Source organism: Pongo abelii, chromosome 19 (assembly GCF_028885655.2).
Source record: "Pongo abelii isolate AG06213 chromosome 19, NHGRI_mPonAbe1-v2.0_pri, whole genome shotgun sequence".
Taxonomy (NCBI): Eukaryota; Metazoa; Chordata; class Mammalia; order Primates; family Hominidae; genus Pongo; species Pongo abelii.
In genome coordinates, this window is record NC_072004.2 from 94,620,533 (window position 1) to 94,641,877 (window position 21,345).

At 56.1% G+C, this 21,345-nt stretch overlaps 1 protein-coding gene and 1 long non-coding RNA gene across 7 annotated transcripts in view; one reads left to right on the forward strand and one right to left on the reverse strand.

Annotated features, from left to right (window-relative positions):
- Nucleotides 1-3,090, reverse strand: part of RBFOX3 (RNA binding fox-1 homolog 3) — a 94,685-nt gene extending 91,595 nt beyond the window's left edge. For 5 of the 6 annotated variants that reach the window (XM_054535829.2, XM_024235165.3, XM_054535835.2 and 2 more), the window contains exon 1: nucleotides 2,555-3,081. In XM_054535829.2, the coding sequence (XP_054391804.1) occupies nucleotides 2,555-2,659 (105 nt within the window). In that variant the 5' untranslated portion in view covers nucleotides 2,660-3,081. Of the gene's footprint in view, nucleotides 1-2,554 lie in introns of all 6 variants that reach the window. The other variant, XM_054535836.2, reaches the window with a different exon arrangement.
- A 33-nt stretch (nucleotides 3,091-3,123) lies between these two features.
- Nucleotides 3,124-5,880, forward strand: LOC134760503 (uncharacterized). The gene is made up of 3 exons (XR_010138021.1): nucleotides 3,124-3,571; nucleotides 3,684-3,874; nucleotides 5,425-5,880. It is a non-coding gene; the product is annotated as an uncharacterized LOC134760503 (long non-coding RNA).
- The last annotated feature ends 15,465 nt before the right edge of the window (nucleotides 5,881-21,345 follow it).

The window sequence follows — 21,345 nt, forward strand, 5'->3', positions numbered from 1 at the left end:
GGCGAGGGAAGGAAAGTGAATGCTCAAAACCCAGCACAACAGCAGGCTCTGGCTTTCCCCGGGACAATTCGGGATGACTATGGCTCCTTGGACATCTTTTTGCCTTCCCACTGCCCCTACAGAAAGCTCCAAATGCCACAAGTCAGGGATGCATTCACCTAGCCCTGGAGAAATCGGGGTGTCTTCCCCGTGGGTAATGTTGGTGGACTCACCCCAACTATAAGCACAGGTCTAAGTCTATCAAGACAGCGCCAAATGCGTGGCTGCCATTTTTCGGAGGCTTGCCTCTACTTCATCTTAACTCAGCCCTCACATTCAGCCTGTGAGGACTATGTCATCCAAGGAAGACACTGAGGTTCAGAGTGGTGATAACTAAGACAACAAAATCAATAAACCATGGATTGGTCTCCAGGCCAGGACCCTTACTCTAAATCCTACACTCTACCTGCAGAACCCAGAGCTGCACTTCCTGCTGCCTGGGACATTCCTGCCGTGCCTGGGTGGCTGTAGGGCAGATCTGCCCCCCAATAACCTCACCTGGCCACCCCAGAGATTCCCAAGTCAGTCCTATGCTCATGGAAAACCGGGAGGGGCTGGGAACCTGACCTCGGAGGCCTGTCCTGACTCCCTGTGATTCAGTGTCAACTGGGAATTTAGGGCAATGGCCATGGCCTGGGATTGGATGACTTCCTGCCTGTCAGTTTGGGAGCTCCCCAGTGGCTCCTGGGCTGTGTCCAGGAGTTCCCAGATGTCACAGGTGGTCCTGGGAAGGTGGCATCAAAGATCAAGGGCCCTGGGCTGCAGGCCACTGCCGGCCACCCTCTGCCACTGCCGGCCACCCTCTGCCACTGCCGCCACCCTCTGCCACTGCCGGCTACCCTCTGCCACTGCTGGCCACCCTCTGCTCCTGCATCAGCCTCTGCCACGGCCGGCCACCCTCTGCCACTGCTGGCCACCCTCTGCCACTGCCGGCCACCCTCTGCTCGTGCACCAGCCTCTGCTCCTGACCATCACACGGTCCCCCTGTCCCTCTGCAGCCGCTATGTTTGGCAGTCACTGATGCATGGGCCCTTGTAACTGGCTGACCCAAGTGCCCAGGGGCTAGCTGCCCTGGGCCAGCTCGGAAGGGCCCATCTTTGCCTTCTCTGTCCATTGCTCCTCCTTAAACCACCTTCTATAGCTCCTTGGAGGGCCAAGGGGCACAAACAGGTAAGAACCCATCACCCAAAGACCCAGACCCCTGGAGTCTCTCATTTCTCCAAGAAACACACACACACACTCACACACACACACACTCACTCTTCTCCATTCCTCCTCCAACGTGTGCATGGAGGCGGGGGTGGGGAGACATCTTCATGGAGACTCTTGGCCTGGCCTGGCCAGGTTCCTTGGGGTGGGCACCCTGTACTCTCTCTCTCCAGGCTCGAAGCCCCCAACACCGGGTGCAGAACGGGTCCTATGGGAATCCCTCTCACTGGGCCCTGCAGGCCCCAGGATGCAGCCTGAAGCGCTCACAATCCCACCAGGCTCCTCCAGCAGCCGCCCCCACCCCTGCAGGCCCAAGCAGAGGGTGAGGGTGGGAACCGAAAACAAGGCAGACGCCACAGCGCCGGGAGGGAGGGGCAGGCCCAGAGGTGTGGGCAGCTAAGGTGGGTGAAGCCAGGGTATTGAAGCCCGGGCCAGGCTGGCGCCGGGAACTGAGGCCCACAGAGGCCGAGGGGCCTGGGGGAGACGAGGGAGTCCCCCCTCTGTCCCCAGTGCAGGCCTGGGATTGCACTAATTCCGCATTGGGTGGCAGCGCAGGACCCCCGTCCCCTCCCCCACGGCCCGGCCGGCCGGCCGGCCGGCAGGCAGGCGGCTGCTGATGCTCTGTGAGCACCTCCCCACGGGGCATCCTGGGGATCTGGGGGCTCAGAGTCGCCGACTTTCCTGCCCCCACCCAACCCCAACTCGCCAGCCGGAGCTTCCTGCGCAGGCCCCAAGATTGCAAAAGTCTGGCCCCAGCCCCCTCCCCGGCCAGAGCTCCTGGGGCCTCCCTCGCCAGGCGGGTGGCCCGCCTCCCCCGCCTCCCCGGAGGCCCGGCGCGCGGTCTGCGCTGCAGCAGAGCTCGGCGCCCCCGCCGCCGCCTCCGCGCGCCCCCCGGCTTTCCCGACGCTGCCGGGGAGGATGCCCCGCTCCCCGCCCCGAGTCCCCAGCGGCCCGGCGCGAAGTTCCCCAAAGTGACCCGGGCGCCGAGAACCCCCGCCCCCTCCCCTCGGGCTTCCCCGGAGACTCCGCCCGCCCCCCCCTCCCGCGCCTTCGGAAAAGTTGCGAGCGACGCCCCAAACTCCGGCCCCCCCCCGCCCCGCGCCGCGCGCGCCCTGGGCGCCCCCGCGCTCGGCCGCCGCGCAGGGGCGCAGTTCCCCCTACCCCAGCCCGGGCGCCATGACGCGGGGAGCGCAGCTGGGGCCACCGGCGGCGGCGGCGCGGAGGCGGCCAAGTGCGGGGCGTGGGCGGCAGCGCGAGGCGCACGTGCGCCGGGCCGGGGGCCGGGGCCGGGCTGGGGGCCGCTTACCTGTTGGAGGTAGAGGAAGGCGGGCGGGCAGGGCACGGAGTGCGGGAGCATGCTGCCGGAGTTGGACAGCAGGAGGCAGCCCGAGTTCGCCATGGAGCACAGCATGGGGCGGCAGGGGGGCGCCCGGCGGCCGGAGGCGGCTCTGCGCTCGCTGCGTCCCTCGGAGTGTGCGCGCGCCCTGCCTCCCGGGCGCCCTCCCGGTCTCTCTCCTCCTCCTCCTCCTCCGGGCCTCCCCTCCCCCTCGTGGCGCTCTTTAAGAGGGAGGCATCGAAAGGAGAGCGGCGCGCCTCTGCCCGGTGTTCCCCCTGCCCGGGCGGAGAGGCCGGAGAGAGCGCGCGCGAGAATACGGCCAGAGAGTCTGTGCGCGAGAGATCGGGCGAGCGGGCGAGAGCAGGAGTCAGTCACTTTGGAGCCTCCGGAGCCCTGTCTGCAAAGAGTGGTGCGTGTGCGTGTGTGAGTGCGCGCGTGTGCGCGCGTGTGTAGCGGTGGGAGGGGGAGTCCCTGGCGTACTCCAACATCAAACGGAGCCCCGTGCGGAGGGAAGAGAATCCGGAGCGACAGCACAACAGCTGATCCCACACTTAACCCCTCGCCCGCCGGCGCCGGGGCAGCCCTCCCTCGCGCCCTCCCACGCTCCGGCCCCTGCGCGCCCGTCCTCCTCCCCGTTGCCAGCAGTTGCTCCCGGCCTGGGGGGTCTGGAATCTCCCTTTGCCCCCGCTCCGTCCTCCGGCCGCTGCGGAGAGGAGGAGCCACTCCGCCGGCTCTGCGGCCGACCGACCGGAAGGCGCCTCGTCCTGTTTGGCGTTCAGAGAAGCGCCTCTCCTAAGGGAGGCCGGCTTAGTGGCGGGGATGTCGGTGATGTAATGAGGGCATCTACGCAGAGGCTTCCGCGCTGGGGAAGGCTTCTCTGGCTGCCCAGGGCTTGGAAATCCAACCAGAGCCTCCAGGAGCGTCTCCTGCTCTCCTGCTGGCCCCCAGACCCCATCATACATCCCAGCCTCCTGCCACAGGCACCTGGTATTGTGGATACTTAGATGGGGGTGGGGGACACGGGCACCGGCCACAATGCATCCTCCCCTCCCAGTAGCCAGACACACTGGACTTGACGTGTTTCGCTCCCACGGGACAGGCGTGCATAGATCCCCACCTCCTTGCCCCATTCAGCATGTGGCAGAGGTCTCGGCAGTGCCCGTTTTTCCACCACTGTGACTGCGCACACACCTGCAGCTTCAGCGGCCACACACACCCACTGGCCTACCCCGAGTCCACACTCACCAGAGGCCCCCTGGATCAGGCTCAGTTTACCAGGATAAGCCACAGGTGAGCTTGGCTGCAAGAGGGATGGGCTGCCAGTGGCCACTGTCAGAGGCAGAGCCAGTGGGGTCATGCCTAACCTCACGCCTTCCAGGAAAGGGGCAGATCCCAGGCACCCAGTACCCATTCTGAACGCACCCGTCCTACCTTAGGGCACCTGTGACTCCCCTCCTCTCACTGCAGACAGTGAGCCCTGAGCTGGAGGGAGGCCGACCTGGGGCCACCTGGCATGGGGAGACGGCTGGCCCGGCAGTCATGTTGGACCCTCACTTGCTGTGTGATCTCAGGAAGGTCGATTGTCCCTTTGGGGCCTTGGTTTCCACATCCAGCCCGAGAGACGGGTCAGATGTTGTCTGAGATCCCTGTTGCACCCACTGCAGGACATGTGGCCTGAGGGCCATTGAGGAAGAGGGAGCAAGGAGGGGAGGGAGAGAAGGGTGGCTTCTCCATGCCCAGTTTAGGAGGCTCCATTTGAACAAGGTAGGTAGGTGCAGGCACCTGGGACCATTCTCTCAGGTGCCCCATGTTCATCTTCGTAGAGGAACTGGGATGTGGAGTCCGGGAAGGAGGCAGACGGGAGGAGACAAGGCTCAGGGGAGAGACGAGGCAGGCGAGCTGGCCATCTAGCCATGTGGTCTGACCTGAAATCCTGCTCTGTGGTCCCTCTGGGGTGGTGCTGGCACAGGACAAGGATAGGGGGCTTGTCTGGCTCCACAGGGTCTTGGCTATGGACTTGATGAGGCCCTCCCTGCTGTCAGTAATTTGCTTTCCCAGCCTAGGACAGTGGTGGGGGGTCCCAGCGCAAGGGTCGGGCATGCCTGGGCCAGGAGGATGAGGTGGGTTGTAGCATTTGCCACCTGAGCCTTGCAGAAGGGCTCCTCATGAGCGTGGTGCCCTGGAGTGGCTCTGGCTGTCTCCCTCCTGAGTCAGGTTGTTCTGGCTTGTTCCAGAAGCCATCCCTCTTTTGTCTTCTCTGGGCACCTGTCCATCACCACTGCCCCGCTGCACCTTCCCTGGAGGATGCTTAGGAATTCGAGACAGCCACATAGCATTCAGCCTAAACCCAGGCTCCAGATTTGCCCTGCCTTTGAATCATTTGCTCATTAATTTGCCATTATGACCATTATGACCAAGTATCTCCTGTGGAATCCGAGCCTCATCGCCTCCAGAAAGGGATTTGGGAGTGCTTCCTAAGCCATGCCTGACACAGAGCCACTCTTTGAGTCAATGCTACCGTTTTTCCTTATTGAGAACCACTATATGCAGACAGTGTGCTCGGTGCTGGGGCTGCAGAAATCAAGTTCTCTGCCCTGGAGTGAGCACACCGTCTAGAGGGGGAAACCAAGCTGGTAAATGAAGACTGTAGCCTAATCTACTGAGAGCTTTGACAGCCCAGGACAGGGAGAGCTCAGATCTGGGGTGTGGCCAGGGAAGGTTCCCTGGACCCCTGAGCTCAGTCATTGGCCCAAAGAAAGCCAGGGTGTTTTCCCCACTATCTGCATCTGCATCACTTCTGTCAGCCCTGCATCTGGTCACCTGTGTGCCTCTCTGCCTAGCCACCTGCCTTCCAGCCTCACCTCCAGATTGCACTGGGCCCAGGAGCATGTCTGGACACCTGCCTCCATCAGGCGGCTCATCACACCCAGCTCCAGAGAGAAAGGACTGAGAATAGCAGAATGGAATGAAAATAATACCTCCAGAAAAAGGATCTGAACGTGTGTGTTTGGCTTATTTCTTGGGACAGGGCCTGTGTGCCTGCTGCCTCTTATGCTGTGCTTCAGCACAAGCCAGTTACCGAATAGCATGCACCTCAGTGCTCTGCTGTGATTGTTTCAGAGTGTCGCGCAGGCCTGACTCTGCGGACCCCACCAGCAGGAACCATGCATGCCCTCATCACCTCCTACCTCCAGTACCTGGCACCAGGGCGGTACAAAGTTTTTCAGATTCCCCAGGCCCCGTGCAGCCCTCCTGAGTCCCCGGTGCCTTGTGGACTGGGGTGGGTGGCCCTGAGCTGAGGGTGGGGGAAGCGTGTGCTCCCGGTGGCTCTGCTGCCCCCGCTCCTGGGGCGGAGGGAGGCTGCGTGCTGGGAAGAGCTGTCACTCCAGTGCTAATATTCACTACTTAAAAAAAGAGGCAAGAAAAAATATCCCATTCGCCCTGAATCTGAGAAGGGCCTTGTTAGGCAGGCAGGAACTGAGCTGTAATTATTTCTGCGCTCCTGGGCACCACTATAAATATCAGGCAAGGGAGGCACCTCAAAAGGTTCTGATGGTTCCAAGGCTTTGGAGATCTCCTGGCTCCTTCCTGCCCCCATCCTATGTCACCTTCCCTGGTAGGGGTCCTGGAGGGTGCAGGCACTGCCTCTCCTCCAGTTGGGCAGGGCGTGTCTTCCCCAGCTTCCCTGAGCGTGCCTGCCTGGGAAATCCTGGCCCACGTAACCTTGCCACATGCCCTGAGTCTCTTCGGTGTGTACCTGTGAAATGGACACACAGGATTCTCCCTGGAAGAGCATTTGCTAAAAGGCGTGCAGGGGAATACTAGCCTCCAAGGTGGCCTGTGTTTTTAACAAAAGGTGGGCCAAATGAGTCCTGTGGTCAGATGACTTGGGGAAGTGTTTCTTCTGACCCCTACCCATGTCCTTTGGAAATTCCCAAGGTGGCACATGGCAAATCGCAGCAGAAAGGAAGCAACTCCACACTCCCTTTAGGGGAGGAAGGGGAGTGAATTCCTCATCCTCCTGCCCCTCTTTCCCCCTCCAGGCGCCCAGGCCGACCATCCTCAGGCTTCTCCCGCGCCATGAGGACAGTGTGCAGCTTGGCAGCGGCACTCCCAGGACAAGGAGTGAGCTCACAGTCTCTGGTTGCAGCTGTGCTCAGCCGCGCCAAGCCGAGCCTTAATCGACAAATACATCGTGCTTTCCGCAGAGCCAGACCTTCCTGCCCCAGCCCTGGGGTATTTGGCCTGGGCTTGGGCATGAGCACTGGGGGACGAAAGAGGCAGAGTGGCAGAACTGGATCTCCACAGTGGGGTGGGGTGGGCATGGCTCAGGGATGGGAGGATGTGTGCGTGCCTGTGTGTGTGTGATGGGGTGTGGGGAGAGCCAAGAAGCCACTCTGACCAGCTAGAGTCCTGTATCACCATGAACACTTTCCAGGAGAATTAATGTCCCAATTCAGCAGCCAGGGCAACAGGGTTGGAGTCAGGGAGAAGCTGCCACTGAGGCTTTCATGGGATGCCCCCAGCAGACACCATGGGGCAAGGTCAGGCTGGGGATGGGAAACTCGTCAGCTTTTTTTTTTAAACATGTAGAAATTCTCAGATTCCCAGAGGAGGCGACTTCCTTATATCAGGAGTCAGGGGCTGCTTCCACTTTGTTCTGGCCTGTTTAATCTCCCCAGAAGGGCAGAAAAGCCGGCTCCCTGCAAGCAGGGGTGAAGCAAGCCCAGGGATGAGCCGTCGGTGCAGCCCTGGCAGGTGAGGCCTCGCTGGAGGTGGCCAGCAGAGGGCCCACTCACACCACCATCACCGGCCCGCCTGCGAGGAAGGGCTGCTGGGGTGCTCCCCACCCCCAACCCCCTCTGCCAGGGTCCTCAGCAGTGCAGAGGGAAAGCTAAGCCCAGCCCAGGCTGCTGGGGCCAGCACCCACCTTCTGGCTCAGCGGGGGTCCCCCACCCACTGGCACTGTCCCCCTGGCCCCAGCAGAGACTGCAGCAAAAGTAAAAATCGGCGTGCAAAGGAAGTTTATTTATCTGTTTAATTAAGAGGCGTTTGCCAGCCACATTCGGGTCCATCCGTCTCACTTACAACCATGTCCCAGCAAAATTAAACATAATAAATACAGGGAGACTGAAAGCGAAGGGCACATTTGAGATATATGGGCAGAGCCAGGATTGCACAGGGTTGCAGTTATAAGCACATCTTTCTCTTGCAAGTTCCTCTCCCCTTGGGGGCCCAGGAGCCGGAGGAATGCGCTCAGAGAAGGGGCTGTGGGTGCCGCACACTCTGCTCCTTCCACTCAGCACTGTTGCCAAGCTTTATTTTAAATGAGCCCCCAGGACTTCTCCTTTCTCCTCTTCTGTGGAAGGGGAACGAGCTCTACACCAAGCAAAAGGAACATCTGAAAGCAGCCAGCACTGTGATGTTCCACCCCAGGGTTCGGTGGGTAAGAGGCCTTGGGAGCTGCGGCCCTGGAAAGCTCGTTGCAAGCTCCTGCTGCATCTGGGCCATGAGCTCCTGGCAAGGAGACAGCCTGGGCTGAGCAGAGCCTGGGAGAAACAGATCTTTGGTCTTCAGTGCCAGCTGTGGCCAAGCCACTGTTTGGCAAACTGGGCCCAGAATCCCACAGAAGCCAAAGGAAGAGGGGGGCACTTTGATTTCTGTCTCTCATCTGAAGGCTCAAGAGCCTGGCCATTTGCTTAAACTTCCCAGGAACAGAAGCACACAAAGGGGGAGAATGGCAATTTATTATTACTGATTGCTAACTGTAACAATACTGTGTATCTGCTCAGTGCTTTCCTAACCTTTTCAAAGAGCCTTCATGTATCATCACAAGTTAGGTAGGGAAGATGTAACTATGCCCATTGGATACATGATGACCCTTTTAGGATCACGGAGGTGGTCCAAGGTCACACAACTAGTTAGAGGCAGCATCTGGGCCAGAAGGCAAGACTTGGAACTTGGATTTACAGGAGCCCTTTTCTTCCCTTCGACTACTGTGCTGGGCTCATGCCCTTCTGTGAACATGCTCATCATTAGCCCTTTGCTCTCTCTCCTAACAGGATCAACCCCAAACCAAATCTGTTAATGTAATAGTCATTTGACACCGCTGCTCCGTCTGTGCAGCAATTATCTCAAATTTCCTGCAGGAGGTCGCGAGGACTCCGTGGGTTGCTGAGCCCTGTGATGATGCCAAGGAGAGGGGCTGCTGCTGGACCAAGGAAGCCCTTCCTCAGCATTCCTAGCTGATCTTCCATGCAGCGCCCAATTTCCTGGGCCCTCACCCCACACTCAGCTGACCCACCAGCCCCAAGCCCTCCTGTCCTGCCCAAGCCGGTGCATGTGTGCTTGGTACCCTTGTGCCCAGACCATGGATGGCTACAGAAAAGAGAGTCCTGAATGGCTTGGGAAGTTGTATATTTGCTTGAAGATGATGACTCCACCTCGGACTGGGTATCCAGTGAAGTGCCCTTGGATGGTTGGGCCCCCACTGCAGACATGACTGATGACAGCCTTTGCTCCTGCCAGGACAGGGATCACACCAGCCAGGGAAAACCCATATCACTCGCTGCTCCACGCAGCCCACCCAGGAGGCACTCACCACTAAAATCACTCTTGGTACCCCCACTTGCTCTCCTTCAGCATCAGGGTCAACTCCAGCCTCTTGCTTTGAGGTCACCTCTTTCCCCCAATCAAAAAACAGAGTGAAGTCCGGGCGCAGTGGCTCACGCCTGTAATCCCAGCACTTTGGGAGGCCAAGGCGGGTGGATCACCTGAGGTCAGGAGTTCGAGATCAGCCTGGGCAACATGGTGAAACCCCGTCTCTACTAAAAATACAAAATTAGCCAGGCATGGTGACACATGCCTGTAATCCCAGCTACTCGGGAGGCTGAGGCAGGAGAATCACTTGAATCTGGGAGGCAGAGGATGCGGTGAGCCGAGATCATGCCATTGCACTCCAGCCTGGGCAACAAGAGTAAATCTCTATCTCACCAAAAACACAAAAACAAACAAAACAAAACAAAAAAACAGAATGAAGAAGAAGAAAGGAGCCCTCAGGGACAAGAGTGATGGGGCTGGAAGGGGAAGTGGCATCACGTCGCCCAGTCCCCGGCCTTCTAGCTGGCAGACACCAAAGCCTTCAGAGACACGTGCTCTCCTTTTTTTTTCCCTTGAAGCTCTCCACTGGGGGAGACCCTGCTGTCTCTCCGGGGAGCCCAGTTAGGTTTTTATCACGCTGACTGCCAAGAAATTCTGCCTCATGTCGTACACAAACCTTTTCCGTCTTCATTTTATTCAAAGGGTGAAGGCTTTGAAAGAGTGACAAGGGGGAACTTAGACCGGAAGCTGAAGCCACTGCCACTCCCTGTAACTCCCAGGAGGGACTGGGGCCACTGACCAAAACTTGTAGAGCAAAGCCATGCGTAGAGGGAGGGGGCTGAGTGAGCACAGCTCTTGCATACTGAGTGGGGAACAGGAGCCCTGCACTCTCAGGGCTTCCAAAAGGGAAGATGGTACACACAATGTGGGTACAATTTGGGTAGCTCTCGTTGCTGTGGCTGGCATGAATTTGCACCACGTTCGGTTAGAATTGAACTGAGGAAACAGCGTTCGGGGTTCCTGAGTAGAGACCCGTGGGAAGAGGTCAAGGTTTGTTCTTCCATCAACAGCAGGTGGGTCTGAGCTGACCCCTGGGTGGAGGCAGCAAGGGTCCACCTCTAGCAATGAAGTGGCTGGGTGCTCCCATTTGCCATCAATTTTTAGAAAATCTTACTTAACAGAGAAACCAATATCCCTTCCTCCAGCACTGGGCAAGGAGAGGTCACATGGAGAGCAAGTGCAGCACTGTGGGGAGGGAATGGTGGCTCGGGGGTACCCCGCACCCCAGGACTGGGAAGTTAGGACCTCCAAACTCTGAACAGACCCGAAAGACTGGATAAAGCATCTGCCTGTAGCCCCAACCCCGGCACTCGGTGACTCTGAAGCTAGGACCTTCAAACTCTGACCAAACCTGAAAGACTCTGGAAAAAGCAGCTGCCTGTAGCCCCAGCCCCAGCACTCAGTGAGTTAAAAAGCAACCGCAAGGCCTCGGGAAACAGAATGTGAGGGGCGGGCACTCTGCTCGTCTCCTGCCCCTGCATGCCCCCTAAAGCCAAAGCATCAGCTCATTAAAAGCTCATTAGGAGCCCGAGGCACACAAAGGCCCGGAGAGGCATTACTGTCCTGGCAAAGTGCGTGGCCCTAGGGAGGCCGATGCACTGCTAGGGAGCCAGTGCCAAGCTGCAGACGGGCTGGGCCACGGAGTGACGAGGCGGCCGGCGGCGGGAGGAGGGGGTGCAAGGTCCTTCTAACGAAGCCTCATGGGAGCTGAGCTTGTCCCAGGACTCGAGTGGGGACAAGCATATCTGCCAGGAAGCAAAGGAACAGATGCAGACAGTAACCTACAGACTCACCTCCCCACACCTCCACAACGACAGAGGCCAGATAAGAGTTCCTTTCTCAGGCTTTGAGAGCAAGAAGGCAGGGTTAGGCAGGACCCTGGGCAGCCTCTTCCCTCCCGGCAGCCTAAGATACACCAGGGAAGTTGTGTGAGTTGCTGCCCGGTGAGCAGAGATGGGGCAGTGGATGCTGATGTGTTTTAGTCCCTAAAAGTTGCCCAAGAGCAGGGGAAGTGCCTATCTGGTGGGAGTGTGGGAGCTTGTCTTGAGTTAGGTGTGAAGCTATTCTGAGGCTGCCACCCCTGCCAACCCCCTACCGTCTCCTCCCTCTTGATCCTGGGAGGAAAATCCGTCCCCTTTCCTGATCCACTCTAGCATTGGGGTCCAGCAATGTGTTGGCACCAACACAACTCTCCAGTTCCAAGGCATGAGGTTTCTGAGAATTCACTGGCAAGGAGGTTTGGGGAAGTTGGCAGCCAGCTGAGGGCCCTGTACTGCTCTTAGCAGCTCCCGGCCTTTCCTCCCACTGAGAGTTGCTGCATCAGGATGGGGGGGAGCCGTCTGTTCCTGCTCTTACTTCCCTAGGATGCTGTGACTTTTGATTCCTGCTTGATTAATATACAGCCAACAGAGACTGTATTTAAGGCAGCTTTAATTCTCTCAGGTCACCAAACTCGGGAGCAGCAAAACTGCAAGGAGCCAGCCCCGCAATAGATCAAACACCAGGACCTTCAAATCGCTCCGTGGCCCAATTTCTCATTGCTGCTGCTGCCTGATAACCCTCCCAGCTTGGAGCCAATAGCTCCTTTTTCTAGAGGTGGACATGGGGGCTGGATGTGGATGTCCATGGCTGAAACCCTCGTGGCAGTACAGAACGAGAGCTGGAAGGACTGGGCACGAGAGTGAGACCGTCAGCACCAGGGACAGCTCCAGCCAGACCCTGGAGCGGCCGTGGCTGCCTACACCTCTGTCTCCCTGGGCCCAAACAAGCATGGGTGTCAGTGAACTCTCTGTTTTGCAGGAGGTGGCCAGCGGCTAGCCCTGCTGATGGCCACCTTTTACCAAAACATCCTCGCCTGCTGAGTTAGCCTGCTGCTCCCTTTGGGGCCCTGCACACTCTCACTGGCTCTGTCTCCTTTTAGGAGATCCAGCTTTTTCCATCCCTGACCCCCAAAGGGAAGCAGGTTGCTGTGAGGACTATCTGTCTGGCCTCTGTGCCAGCCCCTGGTGCCCAGGGCTTCTGTGGGCCCAACAGTTTCCTTCCTGGCTGAACCTCATCTGCTTCCAACTTGCCTCATTAGCATCTCCTGAAAGGCAGGCTAATTCCTCTGCTGAGCACCTGGGTGTTCACTTGCTCGGTGGGGGCAGGGGCAGGCATGCGGGAATGGCTGCCATTTCCTCCAAAGCGCCTTTTATAGACCTGGTCCATGTTGCAATTTGGGAGGCACCGTGGAGCAGCACAATGTAGAGAGATTACACTCGGAAGCCGGGCTTGTAAATTACCTCCCAGTGGGGGCAGGGAATGTGCCTATTAACAGAGAACCTGGTGCACACAGCCATTCTCATTTAAGAGCAGGATCTTCCTGGATCAGACTCTGATCAATCCTTGCTGCCATCAACACACCATATATTAGGAAGAAATGTTTGCATCAAAGTTGGAGGAAGCCCCATACTCACCTCCCCACGCCAACCCTCTACTGCTGTTTTATTAGGATTTTCTCTAAACCCAGCCCCATTGGATTTATTCCCCTTGCTCTGCCTCTATCCACTTAAAAATATTGTCTATGGATTTTCAAATTATTGCTACACTTTCTAAGAGAAGGATGCAGTGGTTAAAAATTAACGGCAAATTTATGGGAATTCTATATGGCAATTACAGAATTATAATGAAGTGGCTGCCACTTGGCTGAGTGTGGGTAATTGGAAATCCACGCTGGGAAGACTAGAATCTTTACTGTATTGGAATTGTGTTTTTAAGAGTAAATGCTGTGGAAAGGGTCAATGGAGCCTTGAGTTGGCCAAGTTCTTCCCTAGAGGAAAAAGTGGTCTGCTCATTGCCTATTGGGAGACAATTTAGAAGGAGAATCACTTATGCTGGCCCACAGGAAGGTGGCTGGAAACCACTGGGGGAGGTAGGTGTTCCGGGCTAGGGGAGCAGGCCTGATGGTGGAGGAGGTGGGAGTGGGAGAGCATGAAGGGAGGAAGGCCAGGTCATCATCAGCAGAGGGAAGGCCCACTGTGGTGCAGATGGAGCCAGAACGAAGGCAGCACCGACACCCTGATGTTCTCCCTGCCCTGTGGGTTCATTTCCCTTGGGAGAAAATTTTGGTAAAAAAACAGAGATGATTTCGTCATGAAGACACCGATGCTGCTCTCCTTTCACATGGCGCTGTCCTTGCTCCCACAGCTGCTGTGGTAGAAATGGACTTTGCCTCTGATCTCCTCCGCAGCTCTTTAGGGTCTTAGTGGCTGAGAGGTGGAGCAGGAGTCTGTGATAAGGGAGCCCAGATTCCGAGCAAGGGAGTTCTGCCAGGAATCTAGGTACAAACTGCCTCCTGGAAGCCAGGTGCAGTGGCTCACACCTGTAATCCCAGCACTTTGGGAGGCTGAGGCGGGTGGATCACTTGAGGTCAGAAGTTCAAGACCAGCCTGGCCAACATGGTGAAACCCCGTCTCTACTAAAAATACAAAAATTGGCCAGGTGCGGTGGCTCACGCCTGTAATCCCAGCACTTTGGGAGGCTGAGGCGGGAGGATCACAAGGTCAGGAGATCAAGACCATCCTGGCTAACACGGTGAAAACCCGCCTCTACCAAAAATACAAAAAATTAGCCGGGCATGGTGGCGGGCGACTGTAGTCCCAGCTACTCAGGAGGCTGAGGCAGGAGATTGGCGTGGACCTGAAGGCGGAGCTTGCAGTGAGCCGAGATCGCGCCACTGCACTCCAGCCTGGGCGACAGAGCGAGACTCCATCTCACAAAAAAAAAAAAAAAAAACAAACAAAAATTAGCCAGGCATGGTGGGCATGCCTGTAGTCCCAGCTACCGGGGAAGCTGAGGCAGGAGAATTGCTTGAACTTGGGAGGCAGAGGTTGCAGTGAGCTGAGATTGCGCCAGCCACTGTACTCTAGCCTGGGTGACAGAGTGAGAGTCTGTCTCAAAAGAAAAAAAAACAAAAAAAACTGCTTCCTGGTTCTTCAAGAGTTTTGTGTAGACCTGGTGCTGTTGAGTGCAGGGGCCAGGGGCCACATGTGGGCATTCAGAGCTAAAACACGGTTGGTTCTAATTGAGACACTCCCTGTGTGTGTGTGTGTGTGTGTGTGTGTGTGTGTGTGAAATGCACATGGGATTTTGATGACTTGGGACCATAAAAAGAGTGAAAAAATAGTTTGTATCTAGATTACATGTCAAAATGATCATATATCAGGTATATTGGGTTACATAAAGCGTATAATTAAAATGAGTACCCCCAGTTTTGTTTGTTTGTTTTACTTTCTCAGTGTGGGTGCTGAAGAGTTAAGCATTTCCACGTGTGGCCTGCATTATGCTTCTATTGGGCAGCTCTGGTCTAGAGCATAGGCAGATGTCTTTCCACTCAGCCCCACCGACATCAGCTCACTATCATCCCCATTGCCTGTGCAGTGCCTGGCCATGGGTAGCCTCTCAAGACGAAATGCAGGCCGGGTGCCGTGGCTCATGCCTGTAATCCCAGCACTTTGGGAGGCTGAGGCGGGTGGATCACCTGAGGTCAGGAGTTTGAGACCAGCCTGGTCAACATGGTGAAACCCTGTTTCTACTAAAAATACAAAAAATAAGCTGGGCATGGTGGTGGCTCTTGTATGTGCAGTCCCAGCTACTCAGGAGGCTGAGACACGACAATCACTTGAACCCAGGAGGCAGAGGTTGCAGTGAGCTGACGTTCCACCACTGCACTCCAGCTTGGGTGACAGAGTGAGACTCCATCTTCAAAAAAAAAAGAAGAAGAAGAAATGCAAAATGCAAAGCCAGCTGGGTCTCTTCTTAGAGTAAGGCCGCACGCAAGCCTGTGTGGGCAGGAAGCCTGCCCTGATCTCCCCATCCCCAAACACAGACACCCAGCAACAGGGTCTGCTCCATTTCAGTCTGTGTTTCTTGGTTTCTATTTGCTTTATCCTGATATCTGAGACTGGGGCCTCCTTATTTTATCCTACCATTGCAGCCGTGCAGGCACAGAGTGTCTGCTGAGGCCCGTGGTGGGGTGGCGGAGGTGGCTTTCCTTCTGTGCTCCCTCCCCCACGACAGGACAGCACCAGGAAACCAGCACTCTGTTTTGGGGTTTGGGGATGAGCTCGCAGGCAAATACTTCTGCTTCCTAACCTGCGACCTGCGCTAGGAGAAAGTGTCCCAGCGGCCAGCTCCCATGCGGCTGCACTCGCTTGCATTTGGCTCCTGGGTGAGCTTATTGATTTTTCTCTCCAAGGTAGAAGGAGAGGACTCGGAAATGCCATTCCAGTGAAACGGGACATGGCGATAATTATCATCATCAGAATGCCTTGGATAGATCGGATCTCAGGCACCCAGAGCACCCTCAGCCTCATGCTCCACCCTAGCCTTCTCTGAAGGCAGAGAGAATGAAGTAGGAGGGTAAATATTATTCTTCCCATCTCGTCGGATGGAGAAGCTGAAACCCAGGGTAGAGGAGTGTCCCAAGATGGGAAGTGGAGGCCAGGACATGGGGTCAGAGTCATTGCCCCCTTCTACTGGAGGAACAGAAGCAGAGTGGAGCTTGGATTATCTTGAGCTCCTAAGAAGACTGTAGTCCCGTATCTCCTACCTTCTACCACACACCCAGCCACAGCTGTTTCCCACACCCTCCTCCAGCAGAAAGTGGGGCCCACTCCAGCCTGGGAGTCACAGACCTGGAGTCCAGCCCATCTCTGTCCCTGACCACCCGTGGGACTCTGAGCGAGCAACTAAACATCTCCAGTGTTGGTGTCTGCGTCTATAAGAATGGGACGGCAGTACCTCTCTCAGTATCGAGTTCCCACAATACCTTGTGGGGATTCAAAAACATGTCATATACAAACCAGCTGGCACATAGTAGCTGTTCAATAAATCATGGTAATTAATTCAACAAATACTTATTGAGTGTCCCCAAGTGCCAGGTTTTGTTCTAGGTCCCTTCTCTCTGCAGTGTCCAGATGAGACCGCCGATGAAATTTCCTTTCTCTTCACCCGGATGGACTGCACTTGCCCTGCTCATCTCCCAGGCCTTGGTACAGAAAGTACAGTTAACTCTCAATTATCTATGCAAATGGAGTAGAACGTTCCACTGATAATTCAGAAAGAGCAGAGAGTCTACAAATAATTCTTATTTGAATTAGGAATGCATTATGCTTATTTTCACATCGGGTTTACCTTCCTAATTACTGTTTGTTCTGGCTTATGCTCAAACTGGTTTGCATTCTCAGAACTCACATTGGTGTGGTGAGGGGCGTGCCGTAGAAGTGTACTGGGGCCCGCCAAGTGGAAACCAGCCACAGACCACCTCTCTGCACTGCCCCCCAGCACCCCGGGTGGACTGACACCCACTAAGAGGGAAGCCGTAGGCACTGGGGCTGCTTGGTATCTGCCCAGGAGGAATGGTGGCAGCTCCTTGCGTGTTGTTTTAAGGCTGTGCTCATGTGGGTGGCTGGGCATGGGTGGGTAAAATGGAAGGGGGCGCACCGGTTCCTGTGAGCTGTGATTCTCCCCAGGAAGCCAGGCGCAGAGATAAGAAGCATCCCCACATGCAGCCCTCCCTTGGGGCTGTCCACATGCTGTTCTCTGTTTCTCTCTTCTCTGTGTCTCCCGCTGCATCTTTCTTTGTGTGTGCATCTATCTCTCTGTCACTCTCTGCCTCCCCTCCACGCTGCCATTCACTGCACTCTTTTCTCTGGGACAAACCAGGAAACAGATATTTCTTTTCTTTCTTTCTTTCTTTTTTTTTTTTTTTGAGACAGAGTCTCACTCTGTCGCCCAGGCTGGAGTGCAGTGGCACGATCTCGGCTCACCGCAACCTCCGCCTCCCGGGTTCAAGCGATTCTCCTGCCTCAGCCTCCCGAGTAGCTGGGATTACAGGTGTGTGGCACAACACCCTGCTAATTTTTTTTTGTATTTTTAGTAGAGACGGGGTTTCACCACGTTGGCCAGGCTGGTCTCAAACTCCTCACCTCAAGTGATCTGCCCACCTCGGCCTCCCAAAGTGCTGGGATTACAGGCGTGAGCCACCGCCCCAGCCCAGAAAACAGACATTTCTTTCTACAGATACATCTTCCACGCAGCCAGGGCTGCAGATGGCCGGGGCTTGTGTCTAGCTGGGCAGCTCCTCCTTATGCCACTCCATTCCCCTTTGTACGGCAGGGAGGGACAGAGAAAACACCAATCTAACCTCCCAAACTACAGGCAAGCAGGGAGCCGGAAACCCAAAGAAAAGCCTGAGTCTCTGTGCCCTTCCTCACCTCCCCGGACTCCCGGCATGGAAGGGGGTCCGCCCTGCACCAGGCAACCAAGACAACATCTATCTGTGACTGTGGTGCATGCTTCTGATTTCCTAAGCATGCCGAATGAATCCACCCCGAGTGCCTCTGTCTGCGTCAGCAGAGTGTGGGGTGGGCTGTCATCCCGGAAGTGCTATGGTTGCATCACTGGACCATCCTCAACACTGGACCAGACCAGAAAGGGAACTCATGGATGACCACCGCCTCTGGCCAGCCCTCTGCCCTCGCCCCTGCCCTGCACTTCTCCATCCCACATGAGACGACTTTGCAGGCACAGGTGCGGACAGGAAGGACAGCCTGCACCTGGCAATGGTGACTCAGGGGATGTCTTTCCAGCTCTCACAGGACTCAGTGCTAAGGTGACAGTGGAACTCTGGCATCTGTGTCCCACCTGCCAGCTCATGGAGAAAGTTCACAAATGTCACCTCAGCATGCCTCACTCAAGCCTGTGGGACAGATGGGTACAGCTGGAGACTGAGGCTTGGAGAAGTTCACAGACTTTCCAGGATGTATTGCCCATGCCACTGGTCACTCTGATAGGATTTTTAGAGATGTGAGAAGCCTCCCTGCTTTTGAACTTTCTCTCTCTCTCTCTTTCTTTTTAAGGTGGAATCTTGCTCTGTCACTCAGTCTGGAGTGTAGTGGCATGATCTAGGCTCGTTGCAACCTCCACCTTCCGGGTTCAAGTGATTCTCCTGCCTCAGCTTCCCAAGTAGCTGGGATTACAGGCACATGCCACCACACCCAGCTAATTTTTTTGTACTTTTGGTAGAGATGGGGTTTCACCATGTTGGCCAGGCTGGTCTCGAACTCCTGACCTCAGGTGATCCACTCACCTTGGCCTCCCAAAGTGCTGGGATTACAGGTGTGAGCCAGTGCACCCGGCCGAGCTTTTTGATGCCTGATTCTACTGCTTCCCAGTGGTTAAAATACAAATTATCTCCTGCAAAGATGCTGAGTTTGTGAGGCTGAACATTGTCTGTAACTCAGTTGTGAGGCTGTTGACTGAGAACTGGTTTTTAGGGAGAGAGGGAGGAGACCCAGAAAACAGTGGGAAGGAAGTGGGGGCTGTCTCCATGGAGTGAAAGCTGCACAGCAAAGGGTGCAGCTGTGGTCATAGGATGGGGATGGGAAGGTACACTCTGGCTGGCTCACTCTGCCTTCTGAGAATGTAAAGGGCCTTTCAGAAAAGACCTCCCTAGCCCCCCACCCTCGGCAGCACCACCCACCAGCCCCTTCCGGTGGATTTCACACCTGCACGGCACCTCCTGGCTCTCATTCATCCTGCCCTTCTTCTTCCAGCAGGTGGGAGGGTCAGACTCAGAGGAGGGAGCATTCCCAGGAGCCTCCGACCCTCTGCCCACCACCCTACTGCAGGAGTTGCAGATCTTGGGGGTCTCTCAGCGGGGGAAATCAGCCCAGGTGGGACTTGAGGAAGAGGAGAAGGCCAGCCACCTGGATGGCCTGAACCCAGTCACAGACTTAGGGCCGCCAATGACCTTTGTGGTGGGAACAGATGACCTAGAGCACACTGGTTTGGTCCCAGTTCAAGAAGTAATTAGATATGCTCTCAAAGAAGTCCCCAAAGCTTTAATTAAACTTCAATAAAAGTGAGGCTCAGTCCCTTTGTTGCGTGAGCCGCATTTCCAAGAGTCACATGTGGCTCCTGGTGACCATATGGACACAGATATAAGACGTTGCTGCTGTAGGATTTCTGAAGCATGCTGAACAAACCCACCCTGATGCTCCAGTCTGTGTCAGGAGAGTGTCTATTCTACAGTCCTGCTCTAAAGCTTCCCACATCTCAGTTTCCTTATCTATAAAATGGGGAGAAAAGGGCCAGGCGCAGTGGCTCACGCCTGTAGTCCCAGCACTTTGGGAGGCCAAGGTGGGTGGATCACCGGAAGTCGGGAGTTCAAGACCAGCCTGGCCAACATGGCGAAACTCCGTCTCTACCAAAAGTACAAAAAAATTAGCTGGGTGTGGTGGCACATGCCTGTAATCCCAGGTACTTGGGAGGCTGAGGCAGGAGATCACTTGAACCCGGAAGGCGGAGGTTGCAGTGAGCCGATATTGTGTCACTGTACTTCAGCCTGGGTGACAGAGAGAGACTCCGTCTCAAAAACAACAACAACAACAACAACAAAATTGGGAGAAAAGTACCCTCCCTAAGTACTTCCCAAGGCCCAATGAGATGACAGATGGCAAAGCCGAGTGTACAGATCATCAACAAGGTGGCCTGTGCCCAAGCTGCTGGACAAACCTTCTTCACCACAGCCACTCCCAGGGAGTCAGAAGGTGGGGCTCCAGGGAAAGCTAAAGCCTCATGATCAGGCAGCAGGCACGGGGGCCACCAGCTGTCACTCAGGTGCCCTGCCTAGTCTAAGAGCAAATATAAGAAAAAGAAGAAACCAGCCCCACAGACAGAGTCACAAGACAGGAGTGGCCTCAGCACAGAGCCAAGAGGAGCACAGGTGCAGCCGGAGGGACCGCGGTGGCCGAGCAGAAGCCAGGGACCCCACACCACCTGGCTCCTTGCAGCGCCAGAGGAGGGCTGTTCAGGGAGGGCCTTGGCGGGTTGGGCCATGAGGTGTCTCAGGTCACATCTCTGGGGAGTTGAGATGCCAGGAGAGCTCTGCTGGGCTGCCAGGAACCCTGACGTGAACTCAATAATAAAAGCAAACGAGAACTTTGCACTGAGGGTACAGCTTTGCTGGGGAGGGGAAAAATCCACAAAACTGATGGAGGATGCGTCTGGACCCCTGGTCCCTCCTACCTGATGTAGTGACAAGTCCCCTCCTTAGGCCATATCTGGGAGGCCAAGGCAGAAGAAATCCACCCAGCCTTTCACCCTCTCCTGCGTCCTTGTCTCTGTGTGCGGCGGGCAGCTGGGCCTGGCCAGCCCCAATTCCCTCAATATGAGCCTGTCCTTCCCAACCCTTCACTGCCCTCAGCCCCTGCCTCAGCCATTCCCACATGTCTGTGTTCTCCCCACGACTCCTTCTCTCCTCTCTTCCCACCCCCTCCTTGTGTGTCCTTTTAGGCATCACTTCTTAACAACAACAACTACAACAACAACAAAAAGAGGTGCATCAAATCATCCGGATCCGATGGAGCTGTAACCGGATCCACACCAGAGGCTGCAGCATTGCCCTGACACACAGGGTCCCTCCTCCCCCTGGGCTGCTCTCTCCTGGTCTCCAGGTTGGAATAGATCTACACTTCTTGGCTCAGAAAGTAATGGGCTAAGAGAGGGAATTCTGAATACTTTAAAAAGGGAGGGTGGGGGGTGACCTGGGTGGGAGAGGGGAGGGAGGGAAATCAGAGGATGTTTTGCTCCCAGCACCCCCGGCAGTGGCAGACTCTCTGCCAGAATACCGAGAAGCAGGTGGCCTGCTGTGAGCTCAGAGAGGGCTTTCCAGGGCTAGGGAGCCCTCCCGGGCTTCTCAAGTCTGCCTGGGCTGCAGTTCCTGGTCCTGAACCTTCCTTTCTTCCAGCATTTTCCTCCTAACCCTGGGGCATTCATGATTTCTGTCCATCCTCTCAGGAGGGGACTGTTCACGATTTCTCTTCTCTCTCTTTGTATTTTCTGGACCATGGAAAGTGCTTCTGACAGGTGTATCACATCTTCTGCAATCATAACACTCCTGCCACTCGGAGGTGGTGGAGGTGGCCCACGGCCCCCATGCCCACCCAGTGCCAAGCTCACTCATAGCACCCCCTGCCTTCTCTGTCTTCACCCCTTCCCACGTGCTTTCTCTCCTCCACACTTCCCTGACTCCACTGGAGGCTGGGGGAGATTGACGA